A 27,940-nucleotide genomic window follows, 5' to 3' on the forward strand; every position below is an offset into this window, starting at 1 on the left:
GCCATTGAAGGACCGATTGTAGTGACACCATGATATTAAATTCCCAATACTCCCTATACTCCGTCTCTCCATTTAGGTGTCGTCTTCAAACTTGAAGATGGTTTAGAGCTCAATGTGGTAATACAACCGAGAGTGTAAAGGAAGTATAGTAGGGGATTGAGAAGGCATCCTTGTGGTGCATGGGTGTTGAGAATTATTGTGGAGGGGGTTGTCGTTTTTCCTCACCGATTGTGGTCTGTGAGTTGAAACGTTGAGGATCTAGTGGCAGAGGCTGTTGCTGATTCCTAAGAGTTTGGAGATGAGTTTGGATGGGTTTATGGGGTTGAAGGTGGGGCTATAGTCGATAAATTGGAGTTTAATGTAGGAGTCCTTGTTTAGGTGTTCCAGAGATGAGTCTAGGGCCAGGGAGATGGTGTCTGCTGTGGACCTTGGACTTGGACTTTGCCTGGGAGTTAACTTTCACCTGCGATAGGTTCATCTATGGTTACCAATTGAGAACATATGTATCATCTTGGCACACAGTCCTCTACACACTCGCTGATGAAATCTGTGACAGCAGTAGCATTTCAGCTAGGTTAGCCGCAGAGTTCTTGAATATGAACCAGTCCACTGACTCAAAGCCGTCGCAAAGGATGTTATCTGTGTCCTTGGACCAACACTACATGACTGTACCAGGAGGCTTCAGTTTCTGCTTGGAAGCAAGGAAGCTGAAGCATACCCAGGTGATCAGATTTACAAAAGCTGTTGAAGAAACAGCACCTCATATTTTGTGTGGGCAGCTTACAACCCAACGGTATGAATACTGATTTATCTCATTTCAAGTAACCCTTGCATTCCCACCCTCTCCATCCCTCCCCCATGCTAGTCATCCTGCTAGTTTCACTGTTTATATCCCCTCGTTATCCACCTCCTCCACGGCCAACCATGGACCATTGTGGGCTCTTTGGCCATCTGTGTCGGCTCTGATTTGTTCCGTACCTTTTTGCATCTCAAGTTTCCCTCTCTCCTGACCCTCAGTCTGCAGAAGGGTCTCGACCCAAAACATCACCCATTCCTTCTCTCCAGAGAGGCTGCCTGTCCCGCTGAGTTACTCCGGCATTTTGTGTCTATCTTCCTCATTCCTCTGTTTGGTTTCTCTTACAAAGTGTTTGACTTCCTAATCACTTGCTTCATCAGCAGTTTAGTTTTCAGTGATTGGGACCCTTTGAACATTATCACTACTTAATTTATCAGCATTTAAAAATATAATGCACCAAAGTTGATGAGCTTGCTATTGCAACATTATATTCTACCTGTCACTTAGCTTGTCCATATCTCCTTGGTGCCTCTTAACGTTCTCCTTCACACACACAATCCTAGCATGATCCTAGCTCTCATTTCTGATGCTTTCCATTCCCCTTTAAAGTTCCATATTCTTCATGTACCGAAGATTCTTTAGTTTAGTTTTGTTTTGTTTAGCTTATTATTGTCAATTATAATGAGATACAGTAAAAAGCTTTTGTTTGTGTGCTATCCAGTCAAAGAAAGACAATACATGAATATGATCAAGCCTTCCACAGAGCAAAGACAAAGGATAAAGGGTACAATATTTAGTGTAATAACTTTCCATTCATAATAATCAGATACCATCTCAACTCCATGAAGTTATCCTTCCACCAAATCAATATTTGCACAATTTTAATTGTTTTGTCCCTTTCCACACTTTGAACCATGAATCACCCATTTCATTTCCACTCAAATATTTTCAATTGATGAGTTATTAAGTGATTGGAGCAGAATTAAGCCATCGGCCCATCAAGTCTTCTCCGTCATTCAATCACGGCTGATTTATCTCTGCCTCCTAGCCCCATTCTCCTGACTCATCCCCATAACCTCTGACACCCGTACTAAGCAAGAATCTTTTAATCTCTGCCTTCAAAATATTCTTATAATAACTGTCCTCTAGTTTTTGATGCTTACTAAATGTTTTAGAACAAGCTGTTCTTGAGAGATGTTTGTACTCTGATGGTAAAAATGCCTCTGGGCAGCATGATTTAGCATGATTTAGTGTTCCTGGATAAACACTAGAAAAAGTCATGATCTGCATCAGGTCAGGAGAAACATTCAGAGGACAGCTAACTAGCGGCTGTTCGCAAGATGAGATGATTGATTCAAGTATCCACACAGACTGCTGCAATTTAAGACCGCACACAGCACCCTGCTCTTCAGACCTGGCCAGTCACCAAGTCTAAATGAATAAATAAAACCCAAGTGATAATTTTAATATAAAGCAGAAAAATGTTTGATATTTCAAGGAGATCAGGCAAGAAGAGGAGAAATTTCTGGTCAACGACCTTTTGTCAAAATACTAACAAAAGTTATACAAAATAATGAGTAAAGTTAAATTCAATACTGCTTATTTCATTTATTCAAATTATACTGTACATTAGTACAATCAAGTCATACACGTTCAACTGGTAGTGCAAAGAGAAAAATACCAGTGTGCAGATATAATGTTATGGTGTTATAACATAATAGTTAGAGAGAAAATGCAGATAGAAAAAGTGCAAGGTCTGCAATGAGATAAATTGGGAGATTGGTAGTAGGCCCTTAGTTTAGGAGATATCTGTTTAGTAACCTGGAGTGGGAAAGAAGCTGTTCCTGAATTCAATTATTTGTGCTATCGAACTTTTGTATGGCCTGCCTGAAGGAAAAGAGAAGAATGATTGGAGTGTAAATGTTAATTGATTGCTGGCTGCTTTCCAGAGGCAGCATGAAGCCTTGATGGAGTTGATGAAGTGGAGGCTCATTTGTGTGATGAAGTGGGCTATATCCAAAATTCTATGCAACTTATTGCTTCTTGAGCAAGGCTTTTGCAAAGCCAAGTTGTGATACATCCCAATAGAATGCTTTCTACATTGCAATTGATTGTGAAAAACAATCCACATCTGCTGTTAAAGAGGCTGTCCCACTGCGGCGACCTAATCTGCGAGTTTAGACGAGTTTGCCCTCGACTCAAATTCGCAGCATGGGCGACACGAGGTCCTAGGAGGTCCGATGAGGTCACTGGAACTCTCCTTCATGCTCGAGGGAAGTTCCCGAATACTCGTAGCCTCAGCTAGGTAACGGAAATTTTTTCAGCATGTTTAAAAATTTTCTGCAAGTAAAATTTGGTCGGCATGGTTCCTTTTTTTTTTAAATCAAAATCTTTTTTATTTGGTTTTCAGGACATAACAAAGTGCAAAGTTGTCCATTTGATACAGACAGAGTGTACAAAAAGAATAAATAAAAAACAACTTATGCCAACATATAACAAGACAACAACAATAAAAGAAAAACGAGCTACCAAAAATAATAATCCTTCCCCAGTCACTGCCAGTGAGCATATGCAAATATCAGCATGTCAACACAATAATCCACGATAAGTGAATGGGTAGACTGTTAAGCTGTTAAACTGTACTTGATGATCAAGCTTTTACAAAGCCTGGAGTGCATTTAAAAAAGGTCCCCACGCTTTCTGAAACCTTCCATTTGAATGTTGAAGTGAGTATCTGATTTTCTCGAGCTTTAGGCAGGGCATAATATCTGTCAGCCATTGTGTATGAGTGGGCGGAGTAGGTTCCGTCCACCCGAGCAGGATTGTTCGCCGAGCCTGAAGAGAAGCAAAAGATATAGTGCGGCGTTTATCTGCAGTTAATCTAACCTCCTCACCAGTGACCCCAAAAAGAGCGATTAGAGGCTTTGGTTCCAATTTGATGTTTAACACCTGGGATAATGTATGAAAGACCTCTAGCCAGAACTTGTTAAGGCTGGGGTATGACCAATATATTATGGATTAGAGGGGCTTCAGAAATTTTACATTGAACACAGAATGAACTAACCTCAGAGTAAATAGCAGATAATTTGGCTTTTGAGATATGAGCCCTATGTACCACTTTGAATTGGATCAGGCAGTGACGACCACATAGAGAGGTGGAATTAACCACTTTAAGAATGGAACTCCATGTATCTTTTGAGAGAGAGAAGCCCAAGTCTTCCTCCCATGCTGCCTTGTCGCCTTAGATCCAACATCCTGCCATATAAAGCTGAGACAAGTCTATTCTGAGATGGTGTTAAAGAAAGAACTGTATCAACAAGGGTTGTGTCTGTTGGTATAGGAGAGCTGGGAAGTTTATAGAACACATAATGTCTTGTTTGCAGGTATCGGAAAAAATCTGACTTTGGAAGATTGAATTTGTTGCTTAATTGTTCAAATGATGCTACAGTGTTACCCATAAACAGGTCCTTGAAACGCACAATACCCTTCCTATGCCATTCTTTAAAGCCAGGGTCCTGAGTTGATGGTTTAAAAAGGCTCAGTAGAGAAAAGTTATGCAACCCAAAACATTTCCTGAATTGAACCCATATCCTCAAAGAGTGTTTAACCACTGGATTTTTTACAGATTTAATTGAGGGGAGTGGAAGTGAGGAACCAAGTAGTGCAGGTATGGACAAATTATCATCTGTGTGTAATTCCATGCCTACCCAGTCAGGGCAATCGGGCTGGCTGTGAAAGAAAGACCAAAATGCAAGGCAGCGCAGGTTAGCAGCCCAATAATAAAAGCAAACGTTTGGGAGAGCCAGGCCACCCGCAGCCTTGCTTCTTGAAGTTGGGCCTTATTAAGACGAGGCCGCTTACCTCTCCATATATAGGAGGAAATAACTAAATCAAGATGGTCAAAGAAGGACCTGGGGATAAAAACCGGTAAGGCCTGAAAAAGGTACAAACATTTTGGTAAAATGGTCATTTTGATTGAATTTATCCGGCCGACAAGTGACTGACAGGGGTGACCACTGTGTTAGCATCTGTTTCATCTGGTTTAACAGAATGCTAAAATTCTCTTTGAAAAGATCCTTGTATTTCCTTGTAACTGAAATGCCCAAGTATGAGAGCTTGTTTTTTTCAATTTTGAATGGCAAGTTGGTAAGATCCGAGGGTTGTACTTCATAGTTAATAGGAAACAGTTTGCTTTATCCAAGATTTATCTTATAACCTGAAAATTGACCAAAATTATTGAGCAGTGACATAGCAGAATGCAGAGAGGTGCCTGGGTTTGAGACAAAAAGCAAAAGGTTGTCAGCATATAGTGAGACCTTATGTTGTGTACTGCCCCTCCAAATACCAGCTATGTCCTCACAGCTGCGAAAGGCCATGGCAAGTGGTTCGATGGCCAAGTCAAAAAGCATGGGGCTCAGAGGACACCCCTGGCGGGTTCCACGATGCAAGTCGATCGACTTGGACAACTGGAAATTAGTCCGAACTGAGGCTGTGGGATAAGAGTATAGTAACCTGATCCATATATAGGCCCCGACCTCGGGTGAGGGGGAAAACTGGATATTTTTGGTGCCTTCCCTCACAGTGAATTCTGCTGTGGGGGGACGTTTCATGTTGATTTCTATAGTGTACTGTTTTCTGTGTCTTTTTTCTTTTTTCTCTTTTTCCTGATCTGTATGGATTTATTGCATTGATCTGTTATTAATTTAAAATCTCTGTAAAGCACTTTGGTTCCAAAAACAATCCAAAACCAAATCTGTCCAGAACAGCCCATAGATAGACCCACTCAACGCGGTCAAATGCTTTTTCTGCATCAATAGATATGACACATTCAGGGACATCCTCAGAAGCAGAGTAGACAATATCTAATAATCAACGTATGTGAAAGAAGGAATGTCTGCTCTTAACAAAGCCGGTTTGGTCCTCAGATATAACAGTAGGGAGGACATTCTCTAGTCTACGAGCTAGAACCTGAGTTAAAATTTTAGCACCCGTGTTTAGAAGGGAGACAGGTCTGTCGGAGGCGCATTCGGTTGGATCTTTATCTTTTTTGGCAATAAGAGTAATACAGGCTTCGGCAAAGGATGGAGGAAGAGAACCTTGTCTGTAGGATGCAGATAGAATGGAAAACAACTGTGTTTGAAGCTATTTCTGCCTGTGATATGGGTTCATCCAATCTTTCCCTAAAATCTAATGAAAGTTTGGGAATATTTAGACTGCTCAGAAAGTCGTGCATTACCTTATGATCCAGTTGAGATTCTGAAGTATAAAGCTGGGAATAAAAGTCTCTGAAAGCGTCATTAATTTGCAAGTGATCCGAAGAGAACTGGCAGTTAAGCATGCAAATTTTAGAAATATTCTGTCTCGCTTTAGCACCTTTAAGTTGATTTGCAAGTAATTTGTCAGTTTTATCTCCATATGTATAAAACATGGCTTTATTTTTTAAAAGTATGTGTTCAATTGAGTGAGTAGTGAGTCGGTCAAATTTGGTTTTGAGTTCCAATCGTCATTTATAAAGAGTTGGATTTTGAGTTTGTGCATATTGCTTGTCAATTTCTCCAATTTGATGAGCAAAACCTAAACCTGGATTCCGCTTCATTTGGGAATCTGCCCCCAAAGCCAGGGCCGCTCATACGATCAGGCTAGTTTGATTTCAGGGGATATATTAGTGGGAAAAAAAGGCTATCTTTTTACATAAACTGTTCTAATCGCAGATCTGAGAGCCTAGTTGAATCATATCGCCACTGTCTACTCTTTTGACCCGGGGAGATCTGGAAGGGACAAGGCCAGAGCAATAGGGGCATGGTCAGAAATGACAATACTCTCATAGTCACAGGAATGAACCAGGGGTCCAAGTTGGTTATCAAGAAAGAAATAGTCAATTCTAGAATACGTATGATGGACATGTGAGAAAAATGAGTATTCCTTATCTTGTGGATGTAAAGAGCGCCACACCTCGCAGACACCGTAATGGGAGAGAAAGGCTTGGATGAAACAAGCTGATTTACTTACTGTACTGGGGTTAGTAGAGGATCGGTCTAAAAGAGAATCTAAACAACAATTGAAATCACCACCGAGTATAAGAGAGTATGTGTTCAGGTCTGGAAGTAATGAAAATAACCGCTCGAAAAAACCTACATAGGGGCATACACGTTGACAAATACTACCAGTGTATTGTATCATTTTCCAGTCACAATTACATACCGACCAAACTGGTCAGAGATCACATTATGTGGCTCAAAGGAAATATTCTGGTTGATAAGGATTGAAACTCCTCTGGCTTTAGCCTGAAAGGAAGAGTGGAACCCCTGCCCCACCCAACATGACAAGAGACGGCCATTGTTTGAGCAACGGATATGAGATCCTTGCACAAAGGCTATTTCTGTTTTGAGTTGTTTAAGATGCGAAAAAAACCTTTCTTCTTTTAACAGGATGGTTTAAACCTTTGACATTCCAGCTCACTAGCTTTATGTGTCTATCCATGCATAATAAAGAAAAACGTTAAGTTGCAATGTAAATACAATGAACCAAATGACAGGCTGATAATGAAGCAACGGGTCAGTGCAGGTTGAAAATGACTAGTGTGTAATGATGTGTTTATATAAATTGCTAAAATGTTACTGGCAGTGACATAACCCCCCTCCTCACCCAAGAAAGCTGCTATAGAAAGAAGCAGCAAGCTCTTCCAAACAAACATTTTACAAATCGAATCTTCCTGTCTAACGTTAATCTATTTCTCCAGTATTATCTACTAAAAAATACATTTAAGCACCTCAATAATAACATTTTGGCTTATCCAAATACAGGTGCACAACCTTTTATCCGAAGTTCCAAATAACGAAAACCTCCGAATAGCGACATTTTTTCAGTCCTTGAAGAAAGGTCCTTGAAAACGTTCACCGAGGGCGGCCCGCAGAGGTGACAGCGGAACCTCCGGTCGGTGAGAAGAAAGGGAATTAAATCCCCATTCATAAACTTGTTGTTAGGGTTATTGCGCGGGAGGGTTAATAATTGCAATCTGATTGCTTAAATCCCAAAAGTTAAAAAGTTGCCACATATTAGACTTGTACACATTTCGTCCAATTTGCATGAGCAAGATTTTAACTCAGCGGGCAGGATTTCCGCAAATTGTCGAGCCCTGTAAGATATGATCTGCCCCCTAAGGTCTGCTTAAGGGCATGTGTGTGATCCCCTAGAGATTTCCCCTCTCCAGCTCCCCGTGGATTGCACCGGCGCGGCTATTTTGCACTGTCTTCACGTCGGAGCTAGTGCCAGTCACCGGAGACGTCAGGACCAAGTTGACACCGGCCCCCAGGTCCCACTGCAAGCACGGGAGATCCCAGAGACCCACAGCCAGCAGCAGCCCAGCCCCGTTCCATTCCAGAAATGGATCACAGGAATGAACCAGGGGTCCAAGTGGTTATCAAGCTGCTGTTAATGCTAAAGTGCGTATTGGTCTTGATGTTGAAAAATGAGGGGGCGCATCTTGGGATGTGACGAGCGCCACACCTCGCAGACACCGAGACTGGGAGAGAAAGGAGTTGGTTTGCACAAGCAGATTTACTTACTGTACTGGGGTTAGTAGAGGATCGCTCCATTAAAAGGGGGTGATCGGAGACGTCAGGACCAACGGGACACCGAGTGCAAGAGAGGAGTGTTCAGGTCACAGCCAGCAGCAACTCTAGCCCATAACCGCTCGACTCCAGAGGAACCTACATAGGGGGATACAGGGGGCGCAGCTCTACCTGTGGGCGAACTGCCACTTGTCGCTGTAGCGGCGCATCGGGGAGCGGGTTCCTGTTGGTCCTGACGTCTCCGGCCACCCCCCTGGTCAGAGATCACATTATGAGACGTCAGGACCACCAGAAGCCGCTCCCCGATGGGCCGCTACAGCGACTCCGCAGTTCGCCCACAGCCTGAGCTGCGCCCCCTCATCGGAACACCCTGCCCCAGGCCCAACTGACAAGAGACGGGATCCCATTGTCTCACAGCCAGGATATGACTCTAGCCTTGCCCCGCTCCAACTCCAGAGCTATTTCCGGTTTGCGGATGAGTTTTTACAGATGCGAAAAAAAAAAAAAAAACTGCCACTTGTAACAGGCGGCCCATCTTTGACGGATTCCTCTCACTAGTTTAGGGACAGGGAGACACAGCGGCATTTTGAGAATGGTTAAATGCACTTCCAAAAATGCCCACACAGTCAGTACACCTCTCCACACTTGTCTCCCGCACTAAGATTATCTCGCAGAGAATGATCCCAGCCTAACCCTCCCTATTCTCTCCTATTCTGCAAGAAAAAACTACATTGAAGACTCAAACTCGCGATCGAGTAACTGCCAGGATCGAGGCGCAAACTCGCGACCTTACGGATACGAGCCGAGCACTCTACCACTGAGCCAGCCGTTAAAATCTACGCTAAAAATCTTCCATTCCGAAAGCCGAAAAATTCTGAATTACGAAAAGTGTCTGGTCCCAAGGCTTTCGGATAAAAGGTTGTGCACCTGTAGTCCCAAAAAAATATGGCTATGAAGACTGAATATCAACTTTGGAATAACTGAACAGGGCAAACACTGAACTGTGTCAACAGTGAACTAAATGGTTATACGTAACCGAAAACTCACATGGGTTAACATGTCCTTAAAAATATGATTGCAGCTTGAAAGTTACTTACTGGCCAATAAAAGCTTTTAAAGAGCCGAAGTTAGAACACAACAGCACACAGATATAGGGCCAGGCCATATGTGGTAACAGCACACAAAAATCCAACTAGAAATCGTTTCTAATTTACAGTGCACATATAGTGATATTTGGCTGTAGCCATTTTGTATAAGTATCTTAGTAAATAAGCAGCACGCCCGAATGAATAAGCACGTTCAGCCTTGTAAACAAACCACATGCTAGCTGACATGCTGCACGTCGTGCCAATAGGTAGAGCTATACAGTATTACCTCTCATCCAGTGGGTTCAAAATCCCTAAACAGAATCTTTATGGGGGTTTAGGTGACATAGGGAGGCTGTCGATGTATTTCTGCTCCTCCTCCATCCACTTTCTGGCTCCACCGGACAATGTGAGACGGAGTCGAGCTGGATATAGCAGAGCAGGTTTTAGTCCCAGTTTGTAAAGTTCTGCCATGACATCTCTGTACTCTGCCCGCTGGCTCTGAACTTCAGGGCTGTAATCCTCCACAATCCGAATTGGTTTGCCGCGAAATTCGAGTTTCCCTCTCCGCCGTGCCTATCTGATGAGGAGATCCTTCGTCTGGTACCAATGCAGGCAGAGAATGACTGGCCGCGGTCTCTGGCTGGGGGCCGGTTTAGGGAGCGATGGGCTCTGTCGACTTCTGGAGGGGATGTTAACGTCTCGCTCCCGAAAACCTCTCGCAGCAAACTTGAGAAAAACCCAGTGTGCCGTCCGCTTTCAGTGGATTCCGGTAGACCGAGGATGCGTATGTTTTATCGCCGACTTCGGCCCTCCAAGTCGGCCACTTTAGCCTTTAGCTTAGTATTGTCACCACTCAGAGTGGAACAAATGTTCTCAAGGTTGACGACTTGCTGGTTATGGTCCTCTGCAGAAAGTTCCAGGGACAAGACACGTTGATCATGGTCCTCCACTGTAAGCTTAATTTGGTCTAACTTTGAGTCGAGCCGACCAAACAAAGTTCTAAACTCGGTGGCTAGTGCTTCTCGTGTTGCTCGAGCTGCGTGGTAATAGCCTACAAGCTAACGTCAACGTCCTCCTTTTTGCTCAACCTTGTACCCTCCTACGAAGCCATTTAGAGAGACGGTCACACTTACTCTAAAGAAATGTCAGACGAGTAAAAAAAGCTGATTTCGTTCTGGTGTAAAAGTTAGAGGGCGGAATGATGTGAAAATGTAAAGTTTACCAGAGCACTCGCTTAGTGCATCTACTCTATCTACCTCTCAAACCGGAAGTCTGGCATGGTTCGTTTTGATTCGTAGTGCAGTGGAGTGGGGTCGCTATTTGGTTACAGGCAGTCGAGGGCAGCCGTAGGCAATCTCCTTTGCTGACCGGGCATTTTGATTGGCTCATTGGAGTTTACAGGACCCAGGAAAACCTACCGGTAGGTAAAACGCCCACTAAACTTTATTATACTTCTTAAAAATGTCTCCACTCCTTCTCCCCCCCATTCTCTCCCCTTCTCTTGCCTCTCTCCATCTATCCCCCTCTCTTCCCCTCTCTCCCCCTCTATGTTTTTATTCTCTATACGTTCTTGTTCTGACTAATAGCATGGAGAATTCTAATGAGATTTGATATATTTGTCTTGGGCCTAAATGAGCGTGTGCAGACTGTGAATGAGCACTCATTATTTTCCCACGCTTTTCACTGGACCAACTCTGCCCACCAATGTTGTCAATTACTTCTCTGGTAGCGGTTATAGGTAGTTCCCAGTTGATGAGCAAAATGTTTACTTGTTATATTTTTAATCCATCTCTATGCCCTCCTTTGGAGTGTTAGGCCAATAACTATTTTGGAGCAGTTGCCATTACACTCTGGCAATGTGAGAGAAGCCCTGTTTGATTATATCAATGTGTCTTCTATGGCATTGCTGAGGAACACCGGCCAATGGAGTGGGGACAACTTTAAATTTCCTGGCATATTTTTTGAAAACTTTGTAGATGGATTATTTTTCCCAAGGCAAATGTTAAAAGGTTGTTCTTAATGTGTCTTTAAAATTCTCTCAAATATCTCTAATTGAATCACCAGTGTGATTCTAAGTTTAGGTTTATATTTATCATTGTCACATATACCAAGGTATTGTGCACGCTACCCAATCAGATCAGGTAATAATATACATAAATATACATAAATACAATCAAGTCAAACTCAAGTCCAATGGATAGACCAAAGGGGAAGGTACAGAGTGTAGAATATAGTGCTCAGCACTGTAGCGTGACAGTTCCATAGACACAATGTTTGTTTTTAGCACAATGCTAAGTGCAGGAGGAACTCCGCTTTTAGCACAATGCTAAGTGCAGGAGGAACTCCGCAGGTCAGGCAGCATCTGTGGAGGGAATGGACATATGACATATCTGGTCAAGACCCTTCATCAGTCAAAAGAAAGTTTGCTACCTGATATGCCCTCTGTCCATTCCCTCTAAAAATGCTGCCTGACCCACTGAGTTCCTGCAATACTGCTTTTTGCTCAAGATTCCAGCATCTCCATTCTCTTGTGTCTCCATCTACTTCTATTCGGTAAAACAAAACGTATTTCCACAGAGCCATTTTATTGATGTAATCTAGATTAACGTTATCACTTAATTATAATTTGATGCAGACCAACCATACTTCAGTGATAACCTTGTGTTATTTTGGTCCATTATGCTGCAGATGCATTGCCATAACAGGAATCAATGGTTTCCCAAAAACAAAGATCAACTTTCAATTACACTGTTTTACAGATATACAAAAACATATTGCCCTTCCATGTATGTTGTTGGGAAGATAGCTGTGAGCAATGCCTTGCCCACAGCGATCCTTCCCGTAAAGATACTCTCACAGAGCTGATGGGTTGTGATTAACTGCAGCATATTTCATAAATCGTACCCATTGCAGGAAAAAATTATAGGTTCAAGGTTTTGGATGGGATGCCAATTAAACAGGATGGTTTGTCCTGGACAGACACAAAGTGCTGGAGTAACTCAACGTGTCAGGCTTCATCTCCGGAGAAAATGGATGTGATGTTTTGGGCCGAGATCCTTCTTCAGACCCGACCCGAAATGTAACTCATCTATTTAATCCAGTGATCCTGTCTGATCCGTTGGGTTACTCGCAAGCATTTTTTGCCTATCTTTGATATAAACCAGCATCTGCAGTTCCTTTTACTATATGTTTACTTTGTCTTGAATTGTGTTAAACCCCTTGAAATTTGTCGGAGTTGTATTCATCCAAGCAAATAGAGAGTATTACATAACTCAGGCTTTGTAGATGGTGGAAAAACTGGGGTGTGAGGAGGTGACCTTTTTTAAACAGGTTACTCAGTTTGCTTGGGTAACCAAGTATTTACGTGAGTGCTCCTCTTAAGGGCCTGTTCCACTTACGCGACCTTTACAGGCGACTGCCAGCACCCGTCATAGTTGAAAATTCAGCGGTGACCAAAAAGACGCTTGATTCTTTGGAGACCTCTCACGACCATACAGACTATATGTCCGTGAGAGATCTCCTATGGTCATGAGAGGTCACCCGCGACATCTCGCCAGGAGTCGCCTGTATGGTCGTGGGAGGTCTCCTATGGTCTTGAGAGGTACCAAAGAGTCGTAGAGTCTTTCTGGTCACCGCAGAATTTTCAACATGTTGAAAATTTCGGCGACCTATGACGGCTGCTGGCAGTCGCCTGTAAAGGTCACGTAAGTGGGACAGGCCCTTTAAGCTTCTGGTCAAATATCATCACCATGATATTGATGGTAATGCCATTAGACCCCTCTCTAATTAGAAATGATAATTGCCAGGTCTTTTACGGTATACACCTTACTTCCTTACTAACAGCCAATGTCTGACGTTTCTCTGAGAACAATATTGTTCTTAAACTGTCCTTCTTACAAGTGGGCACAATAATACAGTTGTGTCCTCCCTGTTAGGGATTGTGAGACAAGAATTATTGGATGTGGGTTGCAGACAGTCAATGCGTACAAGATCCAGTCTTCAATCTAAGACAAAGAAAGCACAAATTACTCATTCCTGGACAAAAATTATTAGACAAAGAAAGTAACAATGATATTTTGTGAAGTCGACAGGTCAGAATGAATTAAAAATCTGTTGGAATTGTGGGTGCTCTTTCAATTCATTTAGATTTTTCAAGTTCCTGCCAAGTGATAATTACATATTACTGAAACATTTCAGAACCTTTTTGAGTTATTTATTCATGATAATTAGTGTGATTATAATGGTTGATTGATACCAGGCTAGATAAAGTTTTGCCAATCATATAATGTGAAGAGGATACATGATGTTTATTGAAGATATTGAGGAATACAATATGTGTTAGAGATATTCTTACAGTCAACATTCAAAATACATACGTTTCGTCTCATTGTTCTGATGTTGGCCCTTTGAAGACACTATCCAATCAGTCCCATTCCATTCTTTATCACTACATGCCTGTAAACTTATCTCCGCTTATCTTACTCACTTTTGAAGTTTAATATTGAATGTTACTAGCACATTTTCAATCAATGCATTCTGGAGAATATTAACTTAATAAACACAGGTAATTTCTACTTGTTTTGTTAATAACTTTTATATCATTAGGTGCTCTCCTCTAAATCATTGTGTCAGAACGCACACCTCCAGATTCAGGAACAGTTTCTTCCCAGCTGTTATCAGCAACTGAACCATCCTACCACAACCAGGGAGCAGTGCTGAGCTATTATCCACCTCTTTGATGATCCTTGGACAATCCCTGATTGGACTTTGCTGGCTTTACATTGCACTAAACATTATTCCCTTATCATGTGTACACTGTAAATGGCTCGATCGTAATCATGTATTGTCTTTCTGCTGATTGGATAGCATGCAATAAAAGCTTTTCGCTGTCCCTCGGTACACGTGACAATAAACTCAACTAAAAAAAAAATTATTGATTGAAAGATATAGCATGAAAGCTGGCTCTGAATCCACACTGATCATGATTACCCATACACACTAGTACTATGTTATCCCACTTTCCCATCTACTCACACTATGTAACAAGTCAAGTTGTAACATCATGTTTACTTGTTTATAAACTAACATATGCTCATTCACACAACATCGGCCTGTATTGTAATACATCATTCCACTTATTTCTGTAACTTAGGTCTCTGTTGTGTGGATAATCTGTTTCATTATTTGCTGTCCCAGGTGAACTTAAAAGGAAATCCTTTCATTTTTTCTTGGAATATTTTGTCAAACTTCTCCGACTGAGCCACAGTGAAATGAGTTTTCCAATCTCCAATTATTCCTGAAAGGAAATAGAAAAAATAAATAAACGTTTGAGATTACAAAACTAAATTGCATGAGTGATAAGTAATAAAATGGATGAATCTTAGAGAAAAACTACAGTCCACAGGCGATCTTTGCAGAAGCAAATAGAAGGGCATTATCATCAAAATAATATACTTTCTTGAACTTAGCAGTTTGTAAGTAAACAGCAATGTTTGCTAAAAAAGTATATCTCCAGTAATCTCCCTGATCAGGGCCCAACAACATATGTGTTTGATCACACACGCACTCTCTCCATAAAAATGAAAGCAGGCAAAGATATTGGCCCTGACAACCTAAATAGCTGAGCTGCAGTAGGTTAAAGATCTCCTTTATCTTACATTGATCTTCGGTTTCTTCCCACACTCCAAAGACGTGTAGGTTCATAGGTTAATTGGCTTGGTATAAGTGTAAATGAGTTTGAAGAATGGCCTCGACCCAAAACATCGCCCATTCCTTCTTTCCAGAGATGCTACCTCACCCGTTGAGTTACTCCAGCATTTTGTGTCTACCATCGATTTAAACCGGTATTACATAAATTGTCCCTAGTGGGGATCGCTGGTAGTTGCGGACTCGGTGGGCCGAAGAGCCTGTTTCCGCACTGTTTCTCTAAACTAAACTAAAATCTCCGTAATGGCTTTCAAAATGCTATAAAAAACTTTTAAACCATTATAAACTTATATATTGGTAAATTATCAACCTTCAGAAATCACTATAAAATCAATGTTTGGGGGAAATTAAAAAACCCCAATAATCAATAGATTATCAAGTCAAGTCAAGTTTGTTCGTCACATACACATATGAGATGTGCAGTGAAATGAAAAGTGGCAATGCTCGCGGACTTTGTGCAAAAAGACAACCAAACAAACTATAAACACAATCATAAACACACATATTCTTTTACATAATAAATATTGGAAGGAAAAACGTTCAGTATAGTTAGTCCCTGGTGAGAAAGGCATTTACAGTCCGAATGGCCTCTGGGAAGAAACTCCTTCTCAACCTCTCCATTCTCACTGCATGGCAACGGAGGCGTTTGCCTGACCGTAGCAGCTGGAACAGTCCGTTGCATGGGTGGAAGGGGTTTCTAATGATTTTATTAGCTCTGGAGTTGCACCTCCTGATGTATAGTTCCTGCAGGGGGGCGAGTGAAGTTCCCATAGTGCGTTCGGCCAAACGCACTACTCTCTGCAGAGCCTTCTTGTCCTGGGCAGAGCAATTCCCAAACCAGATGGTAATATTCCCGAACAAGATGCTTTCCACAGCCGCTGCGTAGAAGCACTGGAGGATCCTTGGAGACACTCTGAATTTCCTCCATTGCCTGAGGTGGTAAAGGCGCTGCCTTGCCTTACTCACGAGTGCTGAGGCGTGTGATGTCCATGTCATATCCTCAGAGATGTGGACTCCCAGGTATTTAAAACAGCTCACCCTATCCACAGGATCCCCATTTATCCTCAATGGAGTGTACGTCCTCAGATGATGTGCCCTCCTAAAGTCCATGATCATCTCCTTCCGTTTTTTTGATGTTCAAGAGGAGGCTGTTATCCTAGCACCAGAGTGCTAGATCAGCCACCTCCTCCCGGTAGGCCTTCTCGTCGTTGTCTGAGATCAGGCCCACCACCACAGTGTCATCAGCAAACTTAATTATTGAGTTGGAGCTGAACCTAGCCACACAGTCATGTGTGTACAGGGAGTACAATAGGGGGCTGAGGACACAACCCTGGGGCGATCCTGTGCTCAGGGTGAGGGACTTCGATGTATTCCCTCCCATCTTGACTACCTGGGGCCTGTAGCACTATAGTAGTGATAATAATTGTGCAAAACCTCAGGAACTGCTGGACTCATTTTAATTGTCGGGAATACATTTTGAAAAATCAAATGCTTGCTCTGATATTTTTTCTTAGCCAATTATTTCTTTCATTTAGAGTCGTAGTTTCTTGAACTTCCAAGAAACTACTGATGCTGAAAATCTGAAATAAAAGCAGAAATTGTTGGAAACACTCAGCAGGTCAGGCAGCATCTGTGGAAAGAGACACAGACCTGCAACATTGACTTTTCCACAGAAGTTACCTGACCCAATGAGTGTTTTTGGCGTCTTTCATTTTCATTTGTTTTCTGATTTACTACTCTTGGTCTTTGGGTCCTGCTAATTCATTTGGCGAGGCTGTCCAAGTGAATTAGCGGAATCCAGTCCTGTCAGTTTCAGTGAATTGCATAAAATTCAATGTACCCGACCGACTCATTTCTCTGATCTTGTACGGTGCCTGGAATGGAATGGGATGTGTAAGGAGGTCCCCCAATATAACTATGCTGGAGTCTCAGCAGACAGATTTGGCATCCTGACCCTTCTAGTAAATTTGAGATCTCCGCATGGGAACGTGATTACAGTGAGTCCTGAGCTCCCTGACATTTACCAGTTTGATTTGTCCATTATTTCACCATTATGCACGATCAGTTGTTACTTTTCACACTTCTGTTGAGCTCAAACTTAGTGACACATTGGAGGAGGCCAATGCAAGCCAAAGATGCTCCCTCTTTCCACCTAATGGTCATAACCTCCATTAGTTTGAAGATAGACACAAAATGCTGGAGTAACTCAGCTGGATAGACAGCATCTCTGGATAGAAGGAATGGGTGACATAATGCAATTAGTTTACTTTCTTTTCTGAAAATCACAGAGGGAGAGGAATGTTCAGTTTTTCTGAAAGTGCAAAATCTTTCTCTTTTACAGACCATGGACTACAGGCAAAAATAATGGCCATTGATGTGGTTAGTTTACTGTAATCCAATAAGAATCATGTAGTATGTGTTGAAATCTCCATCACTCTCCAACCTTGTGTTCAACTTCTGTCTTACTTTGATCACAGATGAAACAGCCTAAAGAGGTCCTGTTTTCATCCAGTGCTCCACAGTGCATGATAACATTGGATAACATTTTCACATTTCAGCATCCAACACCTAAAATATTCATATGCTGAGGATCAGGAGGAGCCCAGGTTTCCAGACAGTTTGTTTTCTTGATTCCACAGCCTTTAATGTGAGGAGAATAGTGGTGATAGTTCTGGGCCATGGGAATATATGAGGAGTGAAAATGGGGTTGAGTGGTCCTGTCAAGACCTCCTATCTCTCTGTGATAGCCCAGAACTGTTGCTGGCAAATGTTTTAGTCAGTCTTAAATCTTCAGTGCAAACCTTTCCATCATCATAGCTCTTTTGCCCCTTTTCACGGTTTCCTTATCTCTTCTTATATTATGGTTGGTCTCTCACAAGAAGCACTGTCACATTTCCTACTCTGTAGAAGCAAGCTCTCAATTTGTCATATTGACTGGCTAGGTATTATTATAGGAGCCTACAAAAAGAAAAAGAAATATTCACAATAGTTCCAAATGATATCAGTGCAGTCTACAACAAGCTCTTCAAAAAAATAACGGCAAGATTTGCTTTTCACTGAAAGGTATATTAGGTCCCACAGTTCCCTCGGCATAAGGCCAGCGGAATGTATTGAAGGCCATAAAAGTGAAATATAATGTAATATTTCCTCCTACAAGGACAGCAGTCCAGCACCAAGTATTTATTCTGTGTTTCATTACCCTGGTACCATGAGCCTTTGGCTATCTGTTTTCCAGGCAAGATATTGAAATTTAGAAACTTTACCTTTTCGGAGAAATGACCCATTTGGGTTTTTATTTTCCAAATCTTTGTAATTCGCCATTGGATTATTGCTCATAGCTTTGAAGGTACTCTCCTCCACCACTATATCAAGCTTATCTTCACCCAACTTTCTCCCAAGGAAGTCACATATTTTTGTAATTGTGGTTCTTAAATCCTGTGGGATTAAATTGTTTACCTAACATTAATCTTTGAGATGTAAGAAAAACAAGTTCCAACTGACTCCCATAGCTGTTACAGCTGCATCTCCCACCCATCATGCCTCCTGTAAATCTCTCTCACTTTCTCCACCCCCACCAGATCTGTGTTTTAGTATCTCTAAAACTAAAACTAAAAACTAAATATGTCATCAAGACGAGGCCTTCTGAAATGTCTTCCTTCTTTTCCCCTCATCACAGTTGATGGAGTCCCCACACACATTTCCTTAATTGTCTGCATGTCTGTTCTTACCTCACTCCGCACCAGACAGAACAAAGTTCTCCTGGTAGACACAAAAAGCTGGAGTAATTCAGCGGGACAGGCAGCATCTCTGGAGAGAAGGAATGGGTGACATTTTGGGTCAAAACCCTTCTTCAGACACTCGACCCGAAACGTCGCCCATTTCTTCTCTCCAGAGATGCAGCCTGTCCAGCTGAGTTACTCCAATTTCTTGTGTCTATCTTCAGTTTAAACCAGCATCTGCAGTTCCTTCCTATACAAAGTTCTGCTGGTCCCCACCTTTCACCCACTAGCATCCATCGCCACCTCTACCAGCTCTAATGGGATCCCACCACAAGTGGCACTTTACCCTCTATCCCCCTCATTCTGCTTTCAGTGGGGAACACTCTTCCCGTGACACGCTAGTCTGCTCATCCCTCCCCATCCACTCTCCTTGGTTCCATGGTATTTGTCCTGCAACTCTAGGAGGATCAGCACTTGTCTGCACACTTCCTCCCTCACCACCATAGAGCCCTTCAAGGTGAGACAGAATGAGATGGAGGAACTGAGTGAAATCTAGGTTAGCCGGGAAGCGGTGTTAGGTAAATTGAATGGATTAAAGGCCGATAAATCCCCAGGGCCAGATAGGCTGCATCCCAGAGTATTTAATCCAATGTTTCCATCCGCGGCTGCTGCTTTGCTGCGGCGGCGGCGGGGGGGGGGGGGGGGGGGGGGATGCGCGGTGCGCGGTGTGGTGTCTGCCCACCTGGTCTAGCATTTCCATCCGTGGCTTCGGAGCCTCACCACCGGCTGCTTTAAATTCTCCACTGGTACACAAAAATGCTGGAGAAACTCAGCGGATGCAATAGCATCTATGGAGCGAAGGAAATAGGTAACGTTTCGGCCCGAAACGTTACCTTCAGACTGAAGAAGGGTTTCGGCCCAAAACGTTATCTATTTCCTTCGCTCCATAGATGCTGCTGCACCCGCTGAGTTTCTCCAGCATTTTTGTGTACCTTCGATTTTCTAGCATCTGCAGTTCCTTCTTGAACTCAAATCCTCCACTATTGTCCCCCAGTACCCAAAAAGGCAAGGATTACTGGTCTTAATGAGTACAGGCTTGTCGCACTGACCTCTGTAGTCATGAAGACATTTTGGAAAAAAAAAATGAAGACCATTGAAAGGCTTGTGCTGGAAAATATCACAACCACCCTGCTGGACCCTCTGCATTTTGCAAATTGGGCCAATAGATCTGTGGATGACGCAGTCAATCTGGACCTGCACTTCATCCTCCAGCATCAAGACCACCAGGGGACCTATGCGAGGATATTGTTTGTTGATTTTAGCTCTGCATTCAACACCATTGCTCCAAACTTTCTGAGTTGACTGTGCCTGAACCCCTCTGTCAGTGGATCACCAGCTTTCTGACAGACAGGAAGCTGCATGTGAGACGGGAAAGCATATCTCGGACCCGTAAACGCTCAGCATAGGAGCACCGCAACATGCGTACTCTCCCCTCTCCTCTACTCTCGCCACACCAATGACTGCACCTCCACAGACACCTCTGTCAAGCTTCTGAAGTTTGCGGACGACACAATCCTGATTGGACTGATCCAGGATGGGGATCTCTGTACTCGTTTCAGTTTGACTTCTTTCCTATAACATGGTGCCAAGAACTGAACACAATATTCTAAATGCGGTCTCTATCTTTCCCTCTCAAACCCATTCTCCTGCCTTCTCCCCATTACCTCTGACACCCGTATCAATCAAGAATCGCTATCAATCTCCTCCTGAAAAATGTCCATTGACTTGACCTCCACAGCTGTCTGTGGCAATGAATTCCACAGTTCGCCATCCTCTGATTTAAGAAATTCCTGCTCATCTCCTTCCTAAAGGAATGTCTTTTAATTCTGAGGATGTGGCCACTGGTTCTACCACTAGTGGAAACATCCTCTCCAAATCCACTCCATCCAGGTTTTTACCAGGCTGGGACAGATGGCAACAGCTTCACACTGTGTCCCAAAGCTTGTGTCCTGTCCTGCATCACCCAAGGCAGCAGAGACGTTATTGGACAGGGCAAGCACCGTAACAAAGCAGCTCACGATGGTTTGGGTAACATTCAGGAATGTCTATGCATGTCACATCATGAATATTACTGAAGAACGGTCTTGGCCCGAAATATAATCTATACCATTTCTCCAGAAATGCTGCCTGACCCACTGAGTTACTCCAGCACTCCGTGACATGTCGCCTATTCATATTCTCTGCAGATGCTTCCTGACCCACTGAGTTACTCAAGCACTTTGTGTCTATTTTTCCTTCACCCATCTGCCCAAGCCCACTCTTCCCCCTCCTTTCCTATGTTCCTTTCCACCCATAAATGTGAAAAGAAAGAGAAGATATGAGAAAAGAAAGAGATTAGTTAAAACAAATGTAGGTCCCTTGCAGTCAGAAACAGGTGAGTTGATCATGGGGAACAAGGATATGGCGGACCAATTGAATAACTACTTTGGTTCCGTCTTCACTAAGGAAGACATAAATAATCTGCCGGAAATTGCAGGGGACCGCGGGTCAAAGGAGTTGGAGGAATTGAGTGTAATCCAGGTTAGTCGGGAAGTGGTGTTGGGTAAATTGAATGGATTAAAGGCCGATAAATCCCCAGGGCCAGATAGGCTGCATCCCAGAGTGCTTAAGGAAGGAGCTCCAGAAATAGTGGATGCATTAGTAATAATCTTTCAAAACTCTTTAGATTCTGGAGTAGTTCCTGAGGATTGGCGGGTAGCAAATGTAACCCGCAAAAGCACACGGCATTGGGGGTTCACGCTTCGCGCTCGTGATGTGTGCAGCGCGCACATTATTTCACATTAAATTTTTTGTAATCCTGTCATGCCACCCCCCTTTTTGAAAAGATTCGCACGGGCCTGAATTACCTTCTTGGTTTCTTCATAGGACAGAAATAGGAAGTCAAATTCATCCTTGTGGTTATACCAGTCACGAATATGATCAAACCAAGAGCTGTATATTACTGTTGGAAGAAATATTTGCATGATTTCAAAAGGCAAATGTAAATGGCCTCTAAAGAGTACAACATACTTAACATTTACTAAATTTCCACATACTTGACAATTGGATGATGGCCAATGGAATCATAGAGCACAGAAACAGGCCCTTCGACACAACTTGCCCACACCGACCAAGATGCTCCAACCATGCTAATACCACCTGACTGCTTTTTCCCCATATCCCTCGAAACTTTATCTATCCATGTACCTGTCCAAATTACATACATTTTGCTATAGTGTGCCTAAACAGCCTGCTCTAGTATAGTATGCCTAAAAAGACTGCCTATCACTACCTCCTCCAGCACTCACATAGAACTTATTGATTTCATTTTGCCATTAATGTATAACCTGCCCTCAATTCATTTGGACTATCTCTGACTCCCCTCTCCTGATCTCTGTCTCTATCACAGTGGACAAACCATCGACTAATGTCTACTACAAACCCATTGACTCACACAGTTATCTGGACTACATATAGGCTGATAGCACTAAAAACTGGAACATTGTGTTTTAATTACAAACCACATTGGCCAATCAAAAAGTGAGAACTCTTTGCACAAACTTCTTTGATCATATTTGATCAGCAAAATAAGTTGTTGTGAGTTTTCAGTGTGAATTATATTTTGCATTTTCTAACAATGAACAAGGTATTTTACTACATATTTTAACCTTTTGTGGAAATTCTGGAGCCCGAGGTCATGATTAGAATTTTTGTAGCTTCACAAGGAAGCAGAGGGTGATGGTGGAAGGTTACTTCTTGGACTGAAGGCATGTGACTAGTGATGAGCCTCAGGGTTTGGTGCTGGGCCCTTTACTGTTTGTCATCTATATCAATAAGAACATACAGGGCAAGATTAGCAAGTTTGCAGATGATACAAAAGTGGGTGGTTTTGCAGATAATGAAGATGGTTGTGAAAAATTGCAGCAGGATCTTGATCGATTGGCCAGGTGGGCTGAGGAATGGTTGATGAAATATAATACAGATAAATGTGAGGTGTTGTATATTGGAAAGTTTAACATGGGCATGACCTATATAGTGAATGGTAGGGCTCTGGGGCGTGTTGTAGACCAGAGGGATCTAGGAGTGCAGGTGCATTGTTCCTTGAAGGTCGAGTCACAGGTAGATAGAGTGGTCAAAAAGGCATTTGGCACATTGGCCTTCATCAATCAGAGTATTGAGTATAGAAGTTGGGAGATTATGTTGCAGTTGTATAAGATGTTGGTGAGGCCGCATTTAGAGTATAGTGTTCAGTTCTGGGAACCACGTTATAGAAAAGATGTCAAGCTGGAAAGGGTACAGAGAAGATGTCAAGATGTTGCCAGGGCTAGAGGGTCTGAGCTAATGGGAGAGGTTAAGTAGGTTGGGACTCTATTCCTTGGAGTGCAGGAATATGAGGGGTGATCTTATAGAGGTGTATAAAATCATGAGAAGAATAGATTGGGTAGATTAGATTAGACAGTCTCTTGCCCAGAGTAGGTAAATCGAGAACCAGAGGACATAGGTTTAAGGTGAAGGGGGAAAGATTTAATCGGAATCTGAGGGGTAACTTTTTCACACAAAGGGTGTTGGGTGTATGGAACAAGCTGCCAGATGAGGTAGTTGAGGCAGGGACTATCCCTACATTTAACAAACCAATCGGCAGGTACATGGATAATTTATAAGGTCATAGGTGACAGGAGTAGAATTTGGCCATTCAGCCCATCAAGTCTACTCTGCCATTCAATCATGGCTGATCAAGTTTGCAGATGAACCTAAAGCAGCTGGCATCGAAGACAATGAAGAGGGTTATCCAAAAATAAAAAAAAGCAAATCTTAAGGGTGATCTTATAAAGGTGTGCAAAATCATGAGGGGAGGTGAATGCACAGAGTCTTGCACCCAGGGTAGGAGAATCAAAAACCAGAGGATATTGCTTTCTTACACAGAAAGTGGTGGCAGAGGAGGTAGTTGAGGCAGGTGCTATAAAAACATTTAAAAGACACTTGCACAGATACATTGATAGGAAAGTGTGAGGGGGAAAAGGACAAAATGCAGGTAAAGTAGATTAGATTAGACATGGAGTCTTGTTTAACATGGACGAGTTGGACTGAACGGCCTGTTTCTGTGTTGTATGACTCTTACTGAAGGAGCTCACGCACTTAATAATGGGAGCAATTGGTTTTGGTTATAACCTTCTATTAGGTGAGAGTGATTTTCCTAGAAATGCAGGGAAGGTGCTTTCAAGTTACTTTCATTCCCCTAACCCTGGCACTGAATAGCAATAAGAGAGGCTCTCCTCAGACCAGGGACTGAGGCATTCACAATGTGGAATGTAGGAACCAAAAATTGATTCACACAACTAAATTGAATGTCAAGGTGAGCTGAAACTTGATTATAAATATTGTAAAGGGTATGCATTGAAGTACTAGATGGGAAACAATTCTTACCGTCGCCATCAATGAATTCCTCCAGAAAGTCTTCAAACTTTGATGGTGATTCCAGAAAAGTAACATAGTTTTGAAAGTGATATAAAGAAACCGCAATATCCTTTGGATTTCGAGTCAAGTAAATAACCTGAATGTAAAATATTGGAAATGTTGAATATGAATGATTAGACAGAGTCTTTGGTTCTACAAGAAGGCGCGGGAGCCTCATCCAGAAGGCTCATCACCCAGAGAAGGATTTACTACCATCCAATATAATCAGCCTACTCTTCTAAATAATCTTTCCACCTGTAAGTACAGCACCATTTCTAAATGTGCTAGTGATATTTTCTTTAATATTCTTGCACATCAGTTTTTCCTATGAACTCCGCAACTGAAGGCCTCACATGACCTGAGCCAACCCCACCAGTGAGGCCTAACCTGCTTGGCAAAGCCTGCGGCCTACACATGTTCGTCGAAGCCTCAACCTCATGTAGCTGATGACCCAACCAGACAACAGGGTCTGTCTGGGCCCCGACGCAGAGGAACCACCAACCCAAGCAGACCACCGGATCTCAACCGGGTGCAGGCCCTGATGGCTTTCTTTTCTGAATAAGTGCTTTTTCTGGTCAATTTTAAAGTGTGTCGTTTTCAGTTTACATCCCACTTTCTGAGACAGCTTGGAGACATGAAACTTCTTTAGGCAATCAAATTGATATACAGTGCATTCAGAAAGTATTCAGACCCTTTCACTTTTTCCACCTTTTGTTACGTTACGTTACGCTCATTTTGATTTGTACACACAATACCGCATAATAAAAAAGCAAAAACAGGTGTTTAGAAATGTTTACAAAGTAATTAAAAATAAATAACTGAAGTATCACATTTACATAATTATTCAGACCCCTTACTCAGTACTTTGTTGAGGCAACTTTGGCAGCGATTACAGCCTCAAGTCGTCTTGGGTATGATGCTACAAGCTTGGCACACCTGTATTTGGGTAATGTCTCCCATTCTTCTCTGCAGATCCTCTCAAGCTCTGTCAGGTTGGATGGGGAGCATCGATGCACAGCTATTTTCAGGTCCCTCCAGAGATGTTCGATTGGGTTCAAGTCCAGGCTCTGGCTGGGCCACTCAAGGACATTCTCAGACTTGTCACAAAGCCACTCCTGCGTTGTCTTGGCTGTGTGCTTAGGGTAGTTGTCCTGTTGGAAGGTGAACCTCCGTCCCAGTCTGAGCTCCTAAACTCTCTGGAGCAGGTTTTCATCAAGGATCTCTCTGTACGTTGCTCCGGGCATCTTTCCCTCGATCCTGACTAGTCTCTCAGTTCCTGCTGCTGAAAAACATCCCCACAGCATGATGCTGCCACCACCACGCTTCACCGTAGGTATGGTACTGGCCAGGTGATGAGCGGTGACTGGTTTCCTCCAGACGTGATGCTTGATAGAATGGCCACTTCTCAGTAAACATGACAGCCTGCTTGGAGTTTACCAAAAGGCATGTAAAGGACTCTCAGACCATGAGAAACAAGATTCTCTGGTCTGATGAAACCAAGATTTAACTCTTTGGCCTGAATGCCAAGCCTTACGTCTGGAAGAAACCAGGCACCGCTCATCACCTGGCCAATACCACACCGACCAACGATCACTTGTACACTAGTTCGATGTTGGCCCAACCGCACATCCTACACACTTGGGGCAATTTACAGAGCCACTTAACCTGCAAACGTGCATGTCTTTGAAATGTGGGAGGAAACCGTAGCACTCGGAGAAAGCCCATGTGGTCAAAGGGTGAACGTAGAAACTCCATGCAGACAGCACCCATAGACAGGTTCAAACCCGGGCCTCTGGCGCTATAAGATAGCAACTCTACCACTGCACCACTGAGCTGCTGCAGTGGAGTTGCTTTGAACTTTGAAATCTTTGAACATTATATATTTTTACTTTAATTTCGGATGCATTTTATGTGATTATGACGAGTTGTTTCTGCATTAAAAAAGGCAAAACACACCCTTGCCTACTGTACTTTGTTTTGCATTGTTCCAAAAAGTCAAGATGAATCCTGAAGTTTGGTGAAAAAGGTTGAGGTTATTTACTGAGCATGCAACAAGGAAAGATGCCTTAGGAAATTACCTCTGAAATGGATTCCGTGATAAAAACCTATTGGTTTGTGGTTCTGGGACACAAACTTTGAAAACACCATTGATTTTTGTTATTCAAACAACTTTAGGTGACTCATAACCATGTAATCTACTGAATACATTATTATTTTTGGTATTTAGAGAATTACAGTTCTCTAATTACAAATGACCACAACCATCTCACGTGGTTAGTTGCACAGAAATAATGGATTTGATGTTTACAAAATAAATTTGATAAGTTGCTTCATGGAATTGTTAGACATAAATATTAGTACTATAGGTAATTCAAGGTTGGTTAACAGACAAAAAATACCATGTGTAATTATAGTCATACAGTATGGAGATGGGCCCTTCAGCCCAACTTTCACATACTGACCAAGAATCCCCATCTATGCCAGTCCCATTCATCCACATTTAGCCCATGTTCGTCTAAACCTTTCCTATGTATGGACTTGTCCATATGACTTTTAAATGTTTTTATAGTACCTGCTTCAGCCACCTCTACCAGCAGTGTGTTCCATATACCCACCACTCCCTGTGTGAAAATGATTCCCTGGTTCCTATTAAATCTTTCCCCTCTCTCTTTAAACCTATGTCCACTAGTTATTGATTCCCCTACTCTGGTAAAAGGCTCTACCAGGATAAAATGCATTTACCCTATTTATTCCCCTCATGATCTATACATCTCAGGTCACTTGTCATCCTCTGCACTCCAAGGAATAATGTCCTAACCTCTCCTTATTGCTCAGGCCCTCAAGTCCTGGCAAAATCCTCGTAAATCTTCTCTGCACTCTTTCCAACTTAACTACATGCTTCCTATAGCAGGGTGACTAAAACTGAGCACATTCATCCAAATGCAGCCTCACCAATGTCTTGTTAAATTGTAACATAACATCCCAATTTCTATACTCACTACCCTGACTTGTGAAGGCTAATGTGTAGAAAGCCTTCTTGGCCACCCTATCTACCTGTGATCGTATTTTATTTAAAGTAATCCAATATTCAAGATACAAGATTCCATTTAATGTTCACATATACCAATTAAGGTACAGTGAAATTTGAGTTACCACACAGCCATACTAAGTAAATAAGCTAAAATACACACATCACATAAAATAAAGTTTAACATAAACATCCACCACAGTGGAATCAACATTCCTCACTGTGATGGAAGACAATTAAGTTCAGTCATCTTCCTCCTTTGTTCACCCGTGGTTGGGGCCTTGAACCCTCCTTGCCGACGGTCCGATGTTCAAGCCCTCGCGTCGGGATAGTCGAAACTTCGGTGTCGGGACAGACAGAAGTTCCAGAGTCAGCCGCTTCTTACTGGAGACCGCTGCTTCACAGTGTTAAAGTCCACAGGCCCCGTGGTCGGAGCTTCAACACTGGCGATCCTCGGCAAGAGATCCCAGACTCTACGATGGTAAGTCCGCGCCACACCTGTGGCTTGAAGCTCCGGGTCGGACTCCAGGAAAGTCTGC

At 42.7% G+C, this 27,940-nt stretch overlaps 1 protein-coding gene across 1 annotated transcript in view; it reads right to left on the minus strand.

The window, feature by feature from the left end:
• Positions 1-12,133: 12,133 nt before the first annotated feature.
• Positions 12,134-27,940, minus strand: part of LOC129697342 (amine sulfotransferase-like) — a 22,800-nt gene continuing 6,993 nt past the window's right edge. The window contains exons 4-7 of the mRNA XM_055635794.1: positions 24,344-24,470; positions 21,787-21,881; positions 18,425-18,596; positions 12,134-14,751 (exon numbers count right to left, since the gene is read on the minus strand). Coding sequence (XP_055491769.1) covers positions 14,636-14,751; positions 18,425-18,596; positions 21,787-21,881; positions 24,344-24,470 — 510 coding nt within the window. The 3' untranslated portion in view covers positions 12,134-14,635. The remainder of the gene's footprint in view (positions 14,752-18,424; positions 18,597-21,786; positions 21,882-24,343; positions 24,471-27,940) is intronic.

The sequence above is a fragment of the Leucoraja erinacea genome, chromosome 5, assembly GCF_028641065.1.
Source record: "Leucoraja erinacea ecotype New England chromosome 5, Leri_hhj_1, whole genome shotgun sequence".
NCBI lineage: Eukaryota > Metazoa > Chordata > Chondrichthyes > Rajiformes > Rajidae > Leucoraja > Leucoraja erinaceus.